The sequence below is a fragment of the Anser anser genome, assembly GCF_964211835.1.
Source record: "Anser anser genome assembly, chromosome: 18".
NCBI classification, from domain to species: Eukaryota; Metazoa; Chordata; class Aves; order Anseriformes; family Anatidae; genus Anser; species Anser anser.
The window spans coordinates 3,812,525-3,824,419 of NC_139739.1; the positions used below are offsets into that span (position 1 = coordinate 3,812,525).

The window sequence follows — 11,895 nt, forward strand, 5'->3', positions numbered from 1 at the left end:
TAGTGCAAGTTTAGGGCCTGTGTGGTTATCTGAAATGACAACAAAACTCTGAAATTTCATAGTCTCCCTTATACTTATCATCTGACTTAATATAAAATTCTTCTCTCTTCTCTCTCTTAATTTGAAACGTAGCTAAACATCTGTTCTTAGACCTGCCAGGTTAGGATGCATTGGTAGAATCAATATATACAATTACTAACCAGGTCACTCTGTTGTATTGCTGTAGTTTTATGAGATGTTTAAGATGAAATGAACTGTCTAAAGGCTGTCCTTATTTAAAAAAACAAACAAAAAAAACCAAACAAAACAAACAAAAAAAACCTGTGTGTGCTGCGTTCTATCTGTAGTTACACTAAAAGGCCTAGAGGATCAGTTGCTCAGTGTCATTACGGGTTTTGAAAGAAGGGAATTGGAAGAACAGAGAGAACGTCTAATCCAGGAGACAAGTGACAACAGAAACTTGCTGAAAGATCTGGAAGACTCTCTCCTTCGGGAGCTGACCTCCTCTACAGGAAACATGTTGGACAACTTAGACTTGGTGCAAACCCTGGAAGAGACGAAATCCAAAGCTACTGAGGTACCAGCTCTGTTTTTTTTGGGAAGGATATCTGCTTATAGAACTTCTTTCATTTTCATTGTGCTTCATCTTCTTTCATCCTTGAAGCTAGGAACTAGTTTGAAAGCAGTGAAGAAATCTTTTAAGTTTGTTGTATCTTTCAGTATTGGGCAGTATTTTTTTGCATCAGAGAAAAAAATCCTACCTTCAGGAAAGTCCTTATAAGGACCAAAGTAATGGTTCTTTATAGCTCTAAATCAAAGGCTTTGTGATGTATTTCTTTCAGCTCTGAAACAATCTTCATGTTGGATTGTATCAGATCTGAAATGAAAAATGAAGATATTTGTTATTCAGAGGATGTTGAATCTCTGTCCTCGGAGGTTTGCACCACTAGATCAGGTCAGCTGGGCAAAACCACAGCTGACCTGATCTAGTGGTGGTGATAGTCCAGTACTGTGCAGAAAGTTGGACTAAACATCCCCAGAGGGTTTGTCCCACACTATTTCCATGATTCTGTGTTAATCTTTGCCTTTACTTTCCATAAAAATACAAGGTGGGACTCGTTTATTCTAACCTTTGATTTTTACAGTTCATACTTCTTCTTTAGGGTTACTTGCCCAGATTCCCTATATAGTCAACAGAGGGAGGCAGGCACTGGTAGGGCATGATTCTTTTTACTTAGTTCAGATGTCTCCAGTTGGATGGGCACTGTGCCTCAGCAGTGTCTTTTTTACTCCTCAGACTATAAGGGGACATGTAAGATAACTAGCCCTTATTTCTCCACAGAGTCCTGTTTGCCTTACTCTAAGAGAAATTTTGCTACGGTATTTAAAAACCTTTAAATCTATGATTTAAAGATGACTTGCGTTTTTACATAAATACAGTCTTTTTAAAAGTAATAATGGATGTTACTAGTCTTTAGTATCTTGCCTCCTGGTGTTCATATGGTTTTAATGCATGCCATTACACGCAATATTTTTAGGTGCTAAATGTTCGCCATTATTATTTCAACATGGCTTAGCCACAGAATAGCTTTGCTTATTGTGACGTGTTATATACACTATGGACCCGCGTGTTAATAACATGTGCATAATATCTATATATGGCTAGGTGATCGAAAAACTTGATCTGGCTGCGACAACAGCGGTGGATATTGATCAGCTTCGAGATGGCTACAGACCAGCTGCCAGGAGGGGAGCCATCTTATTCTCCGTTTTGTCTGAAATGTCAGTTGTCAACATCATGTATCAGTACTCCCTGGTCTCCTTCTTAGATGTTTTTGGACTCTCTCTTCGGAAATCCATGCCCAGTCCTGTTCTTCTGAAGAGGTTAGAAAACATCATGGATGCATTGACTTTTAACACCTATAACTACGGCTGCACAGGTTAGTGCAATTTAGCGATACTGTGGTGTTCAAATGCTTGGTAAAGCCATGCTTTCAGTTGGTTTACATTAGAGGCAAATTACCAAACACAAACAAATTCACTGCTGTTCAGATCTCAGCATTGTTCCTGGTTTACTCTTGCTACTTCTATTTCTGTTTGAAGAAACTATGCATGTTACAAATATAACCTAAAAAAATGCTTTAATTAATGGATTTACAAATGGCAAATTGCTGTTATGGATCTCGCATTCCTGGATATTTCTCACAGATGCCATTTTGATTCCAAACATGTAGCTGGTCTATACTTCTGTAAGCCTGACCCAAAGCCCTATCTTTGATCACCCAGATCTTTGTGGGGTGACCAGAGGCAGGATGTAGATTTAAAGATTGCTCCTGTTCCACGTTTTAGCACCATATTTTTGAAAATATTTTCCTTTTAATGTAGGTTTGTTTGAGAAGCACAAGTTATTATTCTCCTTTAATATGACTATCAAGATAGAGCAAGCTGATGACAGAGTTCCACAAGAAGAACTTGACTTCTTTTTAAAAGGTAACATGAATATTTATATATATAAATGTATAGCTATATGTGGTGATAGCTAGGAGATCTTTCAAAGGTAGATTTTGTCTAGATATGATTTGCTGTGAGAGCTAGCACCTGAAGTCAGCTGAAATATGTTGTTTTACACAAATTGTGGATTTTTACTTTTTTTTTTAATTTCTTAAACAGTGAAGAGGCTAATCTGTTTTCCCTTACAGTTGTTGACAAATCTTGTATTAGCCATGGACAATTAGAATGTTACCTGAGAAAATAATGTCTTGTTATTTTCTAACTTTTTATGAATAATTTTAGAAATGTTTGAGAAGATACAACTTTGGCTTTTGCAAGCACTTGTGAAATGGCATATTTACTTTAGCAGACCGGTTTAATCTCATAGTGCTTCCAGAGACAAATTTCCAAATGGTTCCTCTGTGCAGTGGGGACTATATGTGTGGTCATGTATTGGAGAATTTATGCCATGGACAGTCACTCTGGTTTCTGAATGTGACTAGGCAATATTTCCCTGGAGAAGAGTACACGAAAGAAACCGTTCGCTTGGCTTCCAGATCAAGGCTGGGAAGACCTAATTCGCTTGTCTGAACTATTTCCTGAGCAATTTGAATCTCTTCCAGATGATGTGGAAAAAAATCCAGATGTATGGAAAAATGTACGTGCTTTTCTGTAATCCTGTTCTCTCTCCTTGTTTTTCTTCTGGAATTGAATGTTCAAGTATGATGCAATGTGCCATAGGACTCTGTAGGAGGCATGTCACCACTGGCTTTTTCTGTCAAGGCCTTCCTTTTCTTCTTGAACTCAGTGATTGGCTTATTTCCAGAAGAATTAGGGCTCTTATTTAAATGACAACCCCCCCCGAATTGTCTCTGATATATTGTACACGTTTTATTTTCCAGTCAAATGCCTTAGATGAGTTCTTTGTCCCATTCGAGTCAGTGGAATTTTTGCTGTTGGATTTCAACAGTCAATATTTCGCTGTTGTTTTTGTACTGCTAAATTGTACTTTGATCTTCTTGTGGCAATGAGTTTTATAGGCTAGTTACAAACAAAGGCTTTCCTTTGTTCTGCATTCAGTTTCATTCCATGTCTTCTTGCTTTACAAGAAGTCTTTCTGTAAGCAATCTGTTAATACTGTTTGTTGCTGTTTTCTATATCTTAAGAGAATTACTTGTCATAAAATTAAAGTACAGATATGTTTCTGGATTTGAATGCTTTATGTTGAAAAAAGCGTAAAATCTTTCAATATATCTTTGCAGCTGGTTGAATTTCTTCGTTCTCCTTGAGTCTCTTAGCCCTTCCTCAATCAAATAGCTTTGCTCTGTTTTTCCTAGTAATTTCATTGATAGATCCATTTGATCTGTCTGCATTGTCTCCCACCTTTTCTTGCCAGTGGTATGACACAGATGCTCTGGAGCAGATGCCATTCCCCATGCAGTACCAAAACAGTCTCTCAGACTTTCAGAAACTCCTACTTTTGCGGTGTTTCCGAGTGGACCGGGTATATCGGGCAGTAACAAACTATGTTACTCTGACAATGAGTGAGAGGTAAGTCACCCTCGTTTTAAATCAGAATACTACTGTTCAGGTATTTCACACAGAACTGGAGTTGTAATCAGTTATGTAACTGGTTTGTATACTTTGTCTAAACAGTAGAGCATGTTTTGTCTCTGTTCCGTTTGTATGTAGTCTGCTATGAATGTTGATGTCTGTTTAAGAGTCATCTTTTACACATGATGGCTACTTTTTTGTAGAGCAGCTTATTGTGCTTCTTTTCCTACCAGGTATGTGCAGCCCCCTGTGATCAGCTTTGAAGCTATCTTTGAGCAGAGCAGTCCCTACTCACCAGTTGTTTTTATCTTAAGTCCTGGCTCTGATCCCATTAGTGACCTCATGAAACTGGCTGAGAGGACAGGCTTCGGAGGGGACAGACTGAAATTTCTAGCCATGGGACAAGGCCAGGAAAAGGTAAGTTCAGTGGGAGGTTGGGACATTCTGTCGGCAGTGAGTTAGTGTGAGAATGGCATATCATGCTGTTATTGTCACGGGCCTGTCCAAATTTCCTTTCCAAAGGCCTGCTTCATTTAAAATGGAGTTTCTTTGTGCTTCAGACATAGCGTACCATATGCCAGCCTGGGAATAATGCTTTCCTGTAATGTGAGAGAGAGCATTTGGCTGTTAGGCTGATTTTATGGGTTTGGTTAGGCTACGTTCAGAATGAGGTTTTCATGTTAGAAAATAGTTGAGCTGAAGACATTGCTCTGTAGCCTTTCAAAGGTTAATCGGTGACCCTGTCTCTGTGTAAGGACATGAGTTGATTGGAAAACAGTGTTTGTTACCATAAACAGGATCCTGCTGCTCTTTCTGTCTTTCTTGTAGCTTTCTTTTTTGGTTGTGGTCACAGCTTAGCAGCTGACTGAATTTGCTGTATTTTTGTTCAGTGGGAGAGTTCCAATTAGCTTCGCTTAGACACCACTTCCTAGGCTCTGATCGCCTGCTAGCAGGAAGAAATCCATTGCGCTAACCCATTAGAGCCGGTTTGCTTGCAGGATAAAGGGAGAGTTACTAACAGACGGTTCTTTCTTTCTCTCTTAAGATTGCTCTGCAGATGCTGGAGAACGTGGCGGTTAGTGGAGAGTGGCTGATGTTGCAGAACTGTCACCTTTTGGTGAGGTGGCTTGTCACTCTGGAAAAGGCCCTGGAGAAAATTACAAAACCTCACCCAGACTTTCGCCTCTGGCTGACTACTGACCCTACCGAGGGCTTCCCAATTGGAATACTGCAGAAGTCATTAAAGGTACCGTGCAGTGGGGAAACCCCAGTCAGGAAAGCATGGCCTGCTTATTCAGCAAAACAGAGGGGCTTTGGGAGGAGCATGACCTGAATGTAGGATGTTGACTTGGGCTGTATGGCTTTTTGGCTTCATAAGCCAAATACATTTTTCATCATCCTGTTTATCTTCTGGTGACTTTTTTTTTAGCTTTGGGTGAAAGCTGTTCAGCATTTTTTTCATGAAGCAGTTATTTCAGAGTAGAGGTTTGTGAGTAAACCTGGAGATGTGACAAATGCTCTTCAGACTGAAATGCTGCCACAAGTATATCCAGAGTCAGAAATAACCCTGTCAGTCCCAGGTGCTGAAGTACAGAACCGAGGTCTGTGCCTAGCCTGGCAATAGTACCAGCAGAGCAGACACTGTAATAGGATAATGGTTTCCAGCTGCCAGTTCACAAGCAAGCTGAGCTGATTATTTTGAAGGCACAAGCCATGATGCTGTCCTAATGTTCTTTTCTCTGGCTGCTTTACTTCTGTTGTGGTGAACCACTCCTGTAAACATAACTGTATTTCACAGATTTGAAGGCAGTGGTATAACAGATCCACCCAATATGCGCTCTACTGTATCAATGACAGCTCTAGAGTAATCATCTCCAGTAGTGCCTAATTATGCAGCGGGGAGAAGTGAGCATCAACGTACCTTTGATTTATGACTGCAGATATGCACTTTGTAGGTCTAGCAATGCGCGGTGAGATCAAAGGTTTTATAGCACTTTGAAAATGTTACCAGGAAGCTGGCTCTGCCTTCATTTGATCACCAGTAAAGACATGTTAGAGACTGTTAAGACATTTTACTGTCATGATATGTAGGACACAGAAAAATGTGTAAAGTACTGATAATATTTCAGTAAATTTGATCTTCAAGTATGATAAAATATTAATGTCTTTCCAGTAACATGGCTATTTCTAAAATAATATCAATTTTCTCTTTACATGTGTATGTTTACCTTGATGTACTTAAAAGGTCAGTTTCATGTCTTTACATAAGAAAAAATCCCATATTGATATGAATTCAGGAAGGTGATCGATTTTTTTTTTTTTCAAGTTTGCATTGTGTAACTGACTTAGAGAATGTGATACATTCGCTGTTTATTTTCCTGAGGCAATTCAGTAATTGATGGCTTCCCTGATTATTTTCATAGGTTGTAACGGAACCACCTAATGGTCTGAAGCCAAATATGCAAGCCACCTACTTCAAAATTCCCCAAGAAGCCTTAGAGCAATGCCCACATCCTGCCTTTAAATCCTTAGTCTATGTCTTGGCATTTTTCCATGCTGTGGTTCAGGAGAGAAGGAAGTTTGGGAAGGTTGGCTGGAACGTTCCGTATGACTTTAATGAATCTGATTTCCAGGTAAGAAAATAGTGACAATAGCTCTTATATTCTTGACTTGCTCAAATTATTTTTGAAAACATGATATATCCAGATTTAATCCTTTTTCACAGTGACATTTTGCCTCTCCCTTTTCCCTTTTGTTTTCTTTTCTGCTGCTGTGGACTCATGTAGACTCATGATCTTCTATAACGTAAATTTTGGCCACTAAAAATAAGATTCCCAGTCCTTCATGATTATATTGCATCCCTTGTGGGCTTCCTTTCTTAACAAGATGTACATTTAACTTTCTAATTCTTTGAGGAAGAAACTATTGTTAGCTTTCAAACAAGAACTATGTGAAGTAAAATCTATGGACATGTATAGATGATTTATGAATCTTCTTATCTCACACATTTAAAAAACTTTATTAGGTCTGCATGGAAATTCTGAACACATACTTGACGAAAGCTTTCCAGCAAAATGATGATAAAATCCCCTGGAGCAGTCTCAAGTACCTTATTGGTGAGGTGAGTGCCTACAATGTCACTAAGGAACATGGATGGTTAAAGAATCCTGACAAATGAAGCTTCCTTTCTGTATGAGCTACATCATAAAGTAAAGCTGGTTGAGAATCTCTCCTGGGCAGTTGTCTCACTGCCTGAATGAAACAGGGCCGTTGTGTTTAACTGCACAACAGGGGAGTTATGGGGCTTAATTAATTTGGAGTGAAAGAGCCCTTGGGATCCTCTTATGAAAGGTACCGAATGGCAGTGTTACAGTATTAGTAGTAAAGTGGAGTACTGCTGATGTGAGCTGTATGAAAGGGTATTTCTAAAGCTCTTGCAGTGCTGTATGTGGTACGCGCTGTGTAGCAGCTGGCCAGTTCAAAGTCAGGACATCTTACAAGATGTTGTTATTCTGCAGCATTTAATCACAACTGATATGTTACCTAAGGGAGTTCCTGTTGCACACAGATCACTAAGACTGGCTGTTAGAAGTGGGCCCGAGCAGTTACCATACTGAGTCAAACACTTCATGTGTTCCCCTTGAGAGGGAGCTAGAGAAGCCTTGAAGGGAAACAGCATTAGTCATCCAGTCACTGCAGCAGCAAGTGCTTTGGACCTTTCAGTGATTTTATTTTGTAAACTGTATTTGCTGCCCCAAAAGCCAGTGGTATAATATTAGTATTATTATTTCTAGGTCATGTATGGTGGACGTGCAATTGATAGCTTTGATCGTCGCATTCTGACCGTCTATATGGATGAGTACCTTGGTGATTTCATATTCGACACATTCCAAACCTTTCATTTTTATAAAAATGATGAGGTTGATTATAAGATTCCACGAGGAACTGTAAAAGATGACTTTGTTGGTAAGCAATGCTTTTCCTGGCACATAAGTTAGCATTAAAAATAAATAAATCTACTTACAGTATTCCTGCTCTCCCCATGGCCAGTGGTGGACATGAGAAATTGAAAGTAACTTCAGGCGTAGTATTTGTACATATTGCAAAGTTATAATCCACAGCTGATAATGCTTTTGCCTTATATGAGCAGGCCCTCTTAACATGTGAGCTTACCAGCCAGCTCTTTGCAGTTCTTAAAAACTCCAACAAAGCCCTCCCCAAGTAAACAGCATGTTTGAAATGCGGTACCTTTCCATGGTGGGGTGGGTGTGGCTGTCTGTCTGTATTTCACGCTCTAAAATGTTTATTCAGTCCTTGCAGTGTTTCAAAACCAGCTATAGCATTTGATTTTTTTCAATCATAACAATAAGAAAAACCACTCATGGAATTCTCTGCAGCATTCTTTTGGTCTGGTAGCTGTGGCTTAATATATGGCATATTTATGAAACATGTTTTTGTATTGCAGTAGCGATAGAATCTCTGCCGCTTGCTAATACTCCAGAGGTGTTTGGGCTTCATGCGAACGCTGAGATTGGGTATTATACAAAGGCAGTTCGTGATATATGGTCTCATCTTCTTGAGCTGCAGCCTCAGACAGGTACATTCACCATCCCTTTGGACTGTTTTCACAAATAGGAACTAAGGTGGCGAGCTCTGTGCTAAGAGACTGTGATGCCAACCGTGCCCCTGCCCACTTCAGGGGGTCTGGGGCCTGGCATGGCCGCTGCAGCCAGTAGCGCTGCCTGCACCCCGCACGTTGCCACAGGCTGGCACGCAGAGGTTTCTGCAGCTGCACAGGTTAGTGTTTGCCTGCCAGCACAATGTGTAGTGGCCTCGTGGAGCAGAGGCAGCAAAGAGCAGGGACTGGGAGGCAAGCAAAGCAGCGGAACTGCTTAGTCCTGCCAGCATGCAAATTGTTCAGCATGTGCCCTGAGGCACAGTTTGAGGCATGCGGGAAGTCTTCTAATCCAAATGTCAGTGCCACAGGGACTGGGCAGAGAATTTGGTGCCAAAAGGTGAGTCAGCTCTCAAAATTGTCTTAGAGAATAATAGAAGGGATAATTTATTCATATATAGTCTCACTAACCCTTTTTTGTTTCAGGTGAATCTGGTACAGGAATCAGTCGAGATGAATATATTGCACACGTTGCTAAGGATATAGAAAGCAAGATACCACAAGTATTTGATCTTGCCCAGATACGAAAAGGTTTTGGACTAGACATATCCCCTACAACTGTGGTGCTGTTGCAGGAACTGGAACGTTTTAATAAGCTGATCATTCGCATGGCAAAGTCGCTGGCTGAACTACAGCGAGTACGTAAGGGCACAGCTACTACACTTTATTTGTGCCCATTCAGGCACTCAGGACTCTCACTGTCTTTCCAGGCCTTGTCTGGGGAAGTTGGAATGAGCAGTGAACTGGACGATGTGGCTCGGGCTCTCTTTAATGGACAGATTCCTGGAATCTGGCGGCGGCTGGCCCCTGACACACTAAAAACACTTGGAAATTGGATTATTTTCTTTAGAGCTAGGTATAACCAGTACACCAGCTGGGTGAGTAAGACACTCCAGAAAGCTCTTTTCTTTTGTTAATCTGCATGATATGCTGTGCAAGTTAGTGCTGGAGTGCAGAAGTCATTGAAACCACGCTGCTTTAAATAAGTTACTTGAACTAATGTCAATTAACACCTAGAATGAGACTGACTCACTGCACAACGGTGGAGTTTAGGAAGCCTAGCCACTGCCTTTAAGCTGGCTGGCCTCTGAGTTGAGTGAGGTGGTAGGAGAAGAGAACAAGTGCTGCAGGTTGTCTTCTCTGATTGCAGGTTAATGAGCGCGAACCACAGGTAATGTGGCTCTCAGGCCTGCACATTCCAGAATCGTACCTGACAGCTCTTGTTCAGGCCACCTGCAGGAAAAACAGGTGGCCCCTGGATCATTCCACCCTCTACACTGAGGTGACTAAATACAGGACTGCAGAAGACATCACTGAAGGGTCTATACAAGGTAAGTGGTTTTATGATCATTTGAGGGGGAAAAAACAGTTAATTGGGGCCAGAGGAGTGGGGGAGAGGGAGAGAAATTGCTTCACCTACTGAGTGGAATTATTTAGATCATACCTCTGCAGACAATACGCATGGTTATGGTTTTAACAGTCCGCATGATTACAAGCTGGAAATCAGCTAGGTTCAGGTTCCTGCTTTGCTGCCGAGCAAGTGTATACACAAACGATGATCTTCTTCAGCTTCTTTCACACATACCCCCATATATTTCTTCAACTTCCAACCTCTCCTTGGCTCTCTCTTGCTTATTATCTCTGTATGCATTTTCTTAATGGGAGAAACATTATAAACTTGCTAAGACTAAGTAAAAATGCATTTACACTGCAAATAATGTATTTAAGCAAAAAAAAAAAAGTAAATACAACTATGTTGTATTACGTATTGTGTATTTATCTCTTAGAAATGTCAATGTTCTGATCACTAAACGTAACAACCTCTGGCTAAAGGGCCAGGTAAGCAACTCTTTTCGAATATCACACCTGACTGGAAATGGAGAAGAAAAATCTGTTTTTTGCCAAATATAGCTATCAGTTAACAACAACAAAAAAGGTCACTTCAAGCCTAGATTATTCTGTATTTACCAACATTTCAACAAAAATGCTTGGTATTCATTTGTATTAGAACAACTCTGTCCAAACCCACACCTTTTGTCAGCATGAGCTAACCTTCAGTCCCACAAGAGTGAACAAGTTCTCTCATACCTTGGCTATTACTTGAGCAAATACTGAGGATGGTATCCACTGTGGGGAAGAAAACTGGTAGGAAATTGGTATTTATTCCTGTTTATCATATATAACACAGCTGAGCCAATTTTAATTTGAAAATGTTTTTTTAAACCCACAGCTCACAGCTGTATTATACGAACAGACACCACAGGTAAATAAATATACCTCTGTGTAGATGCAGTTTGAAAGGATAAGTTTTGTCATGACTGTATTAATGCCAAGGACAGCCACTGCAGAAACAACGTTGCCTTAAACAGTGTTTTTTAGTAGCTTGACTTACACAAGATGTTGCATTTCTGCCTTTACAGGCTGCTTTGTTTCTGGCCTGTTTCTGGAAGGCGCAGACTGGGACATAGAGAACAGCTGCCTTACGAAAAGCAAGCCCGGAGTGCTGGTGGTGGAGTTACCCATTCTGAAGATAATCCCCATTGAAGCGCACAGGCTCAAACTCCAGGTACTTTTCCTCTAGGGACTCTGAGGTACATTTGTTTATTAACTTCTTCCTACTTTTAAATCTCAGTAGCTGCTAGTCCTTTCCCTCTTAGCACAACCAGAACCACCACTAGCATTTTAAAGTATGCAGTGTGAAACTTCTCCTTACATTAACAGAATGAGTGAGTTTCTGAAGCCAACCATCTCTCATAGAGGCTCCTCTTGTTTCCGCTTTCACACACTTTAAGAACTATTCAGTGTCTTCCTTTCCTCCACACTCTTCTAGAATACCCTCCGGACACCGGTGTACACCACCTCCATGAGAAGGAACGCGATGGGCGTTGGCCTTGTTTTTGAAGCTGATCTTTACACCACAAGGCACATGTCCCATTGGGTGCTTCAAGGTGTTTGTCTCACTTTGAATGCAGATTGACAGCTTGAAATTAGGCACTAGATTTTTCTCATAGAATTCACTGCTTTAGGGAGGGAAAGAAAAAACAAACAAAAAACAACAAAGAGGCAAAGATTCAGCACCCTGGGTGGGGTAGTGTTCACTTAGGCATACCTGACCTTAAATAGTATGTTACAACTAAGCTAGTAGTCTCAATAAACACATTGGAAAAGGAAGTATT

At 40.6% G+C, this 11,895-nt stretch overlaps 1 protein-coding gene across 10 annotated transcripts in view; it reads left to right on the forward strand.

Moving 5' to 3' along the window:
• The window catches only part of DNAH10 (dynein axonemal heavy chain 10), a 68,561-nt gene that overhangs the window by 45,678 nt on the left and 10,988 nt on the right, over positions 1-11,895 (forward strand). For 5 of the 10 annotated variants that reach the window (XM_083804402.1, XM_083804410.1, XM_083804409.1 and 2 more), the window contains 16 exons: positions 348-577; positions 1,667-1,940; positions 2,386-2,490; positions 2,994-3,148; positions 3,887-4,041; positions 4,278-4,461; positions 5,090-5,290; positions 6,468-6,677; positions 7,070-7,165; positions 7,839-8,010; positions 8,510-8,641; positions 9,146-9,357; positions 9,430-9,597; positions 9,870-10,050; positions 11,140-11,285; positions 11,550-11,890. In XM_083804402.1, coding sequence (XP_083660528.1) covers positions 348-577; positions 1,667-1,940; positions 2,386-2,490; positions 2,994-3,148; positions 3,887-4,041; positions 4,278-4,461; positions 5,090-5,290; positions 6,468-6,677; positions 7,070-7,165; positions 7,839-8,010; positions 8,510-8,641; positions 9,146-9,357; positions 9,430-9,597; positions 9,870-10,050; positions 11,140-11,285; positions 11,550-11,696 — 2,768 coding nt within the window. In that variant the 3' untranslated portion in view covers positions 11,697-11,890. Of the gene's footprint in view, positions 1-347; positions 578-1,666; positions 1,941-2,385; positions 2,491-2,993; positions 3,149-3,886; positions 4,042-4,277; positions 4,462-5,089; positions 5,291-6,467; positions 6,678-7,069; positions 7,166-7,838; positions 8,011-8,509; positions 8,642-9,145; positions 9,358-9,429; positions 9,598-9,869; positions 10,051-10,949; positions 11,286-11,549; positions 11,891-11,895 lie in introns of those variants that run through there. The other 5 variants (XM_083804406.1, XM_083804404.1, XM_083804405.1 and 2 more) reach the window with 3 other exon arrangements.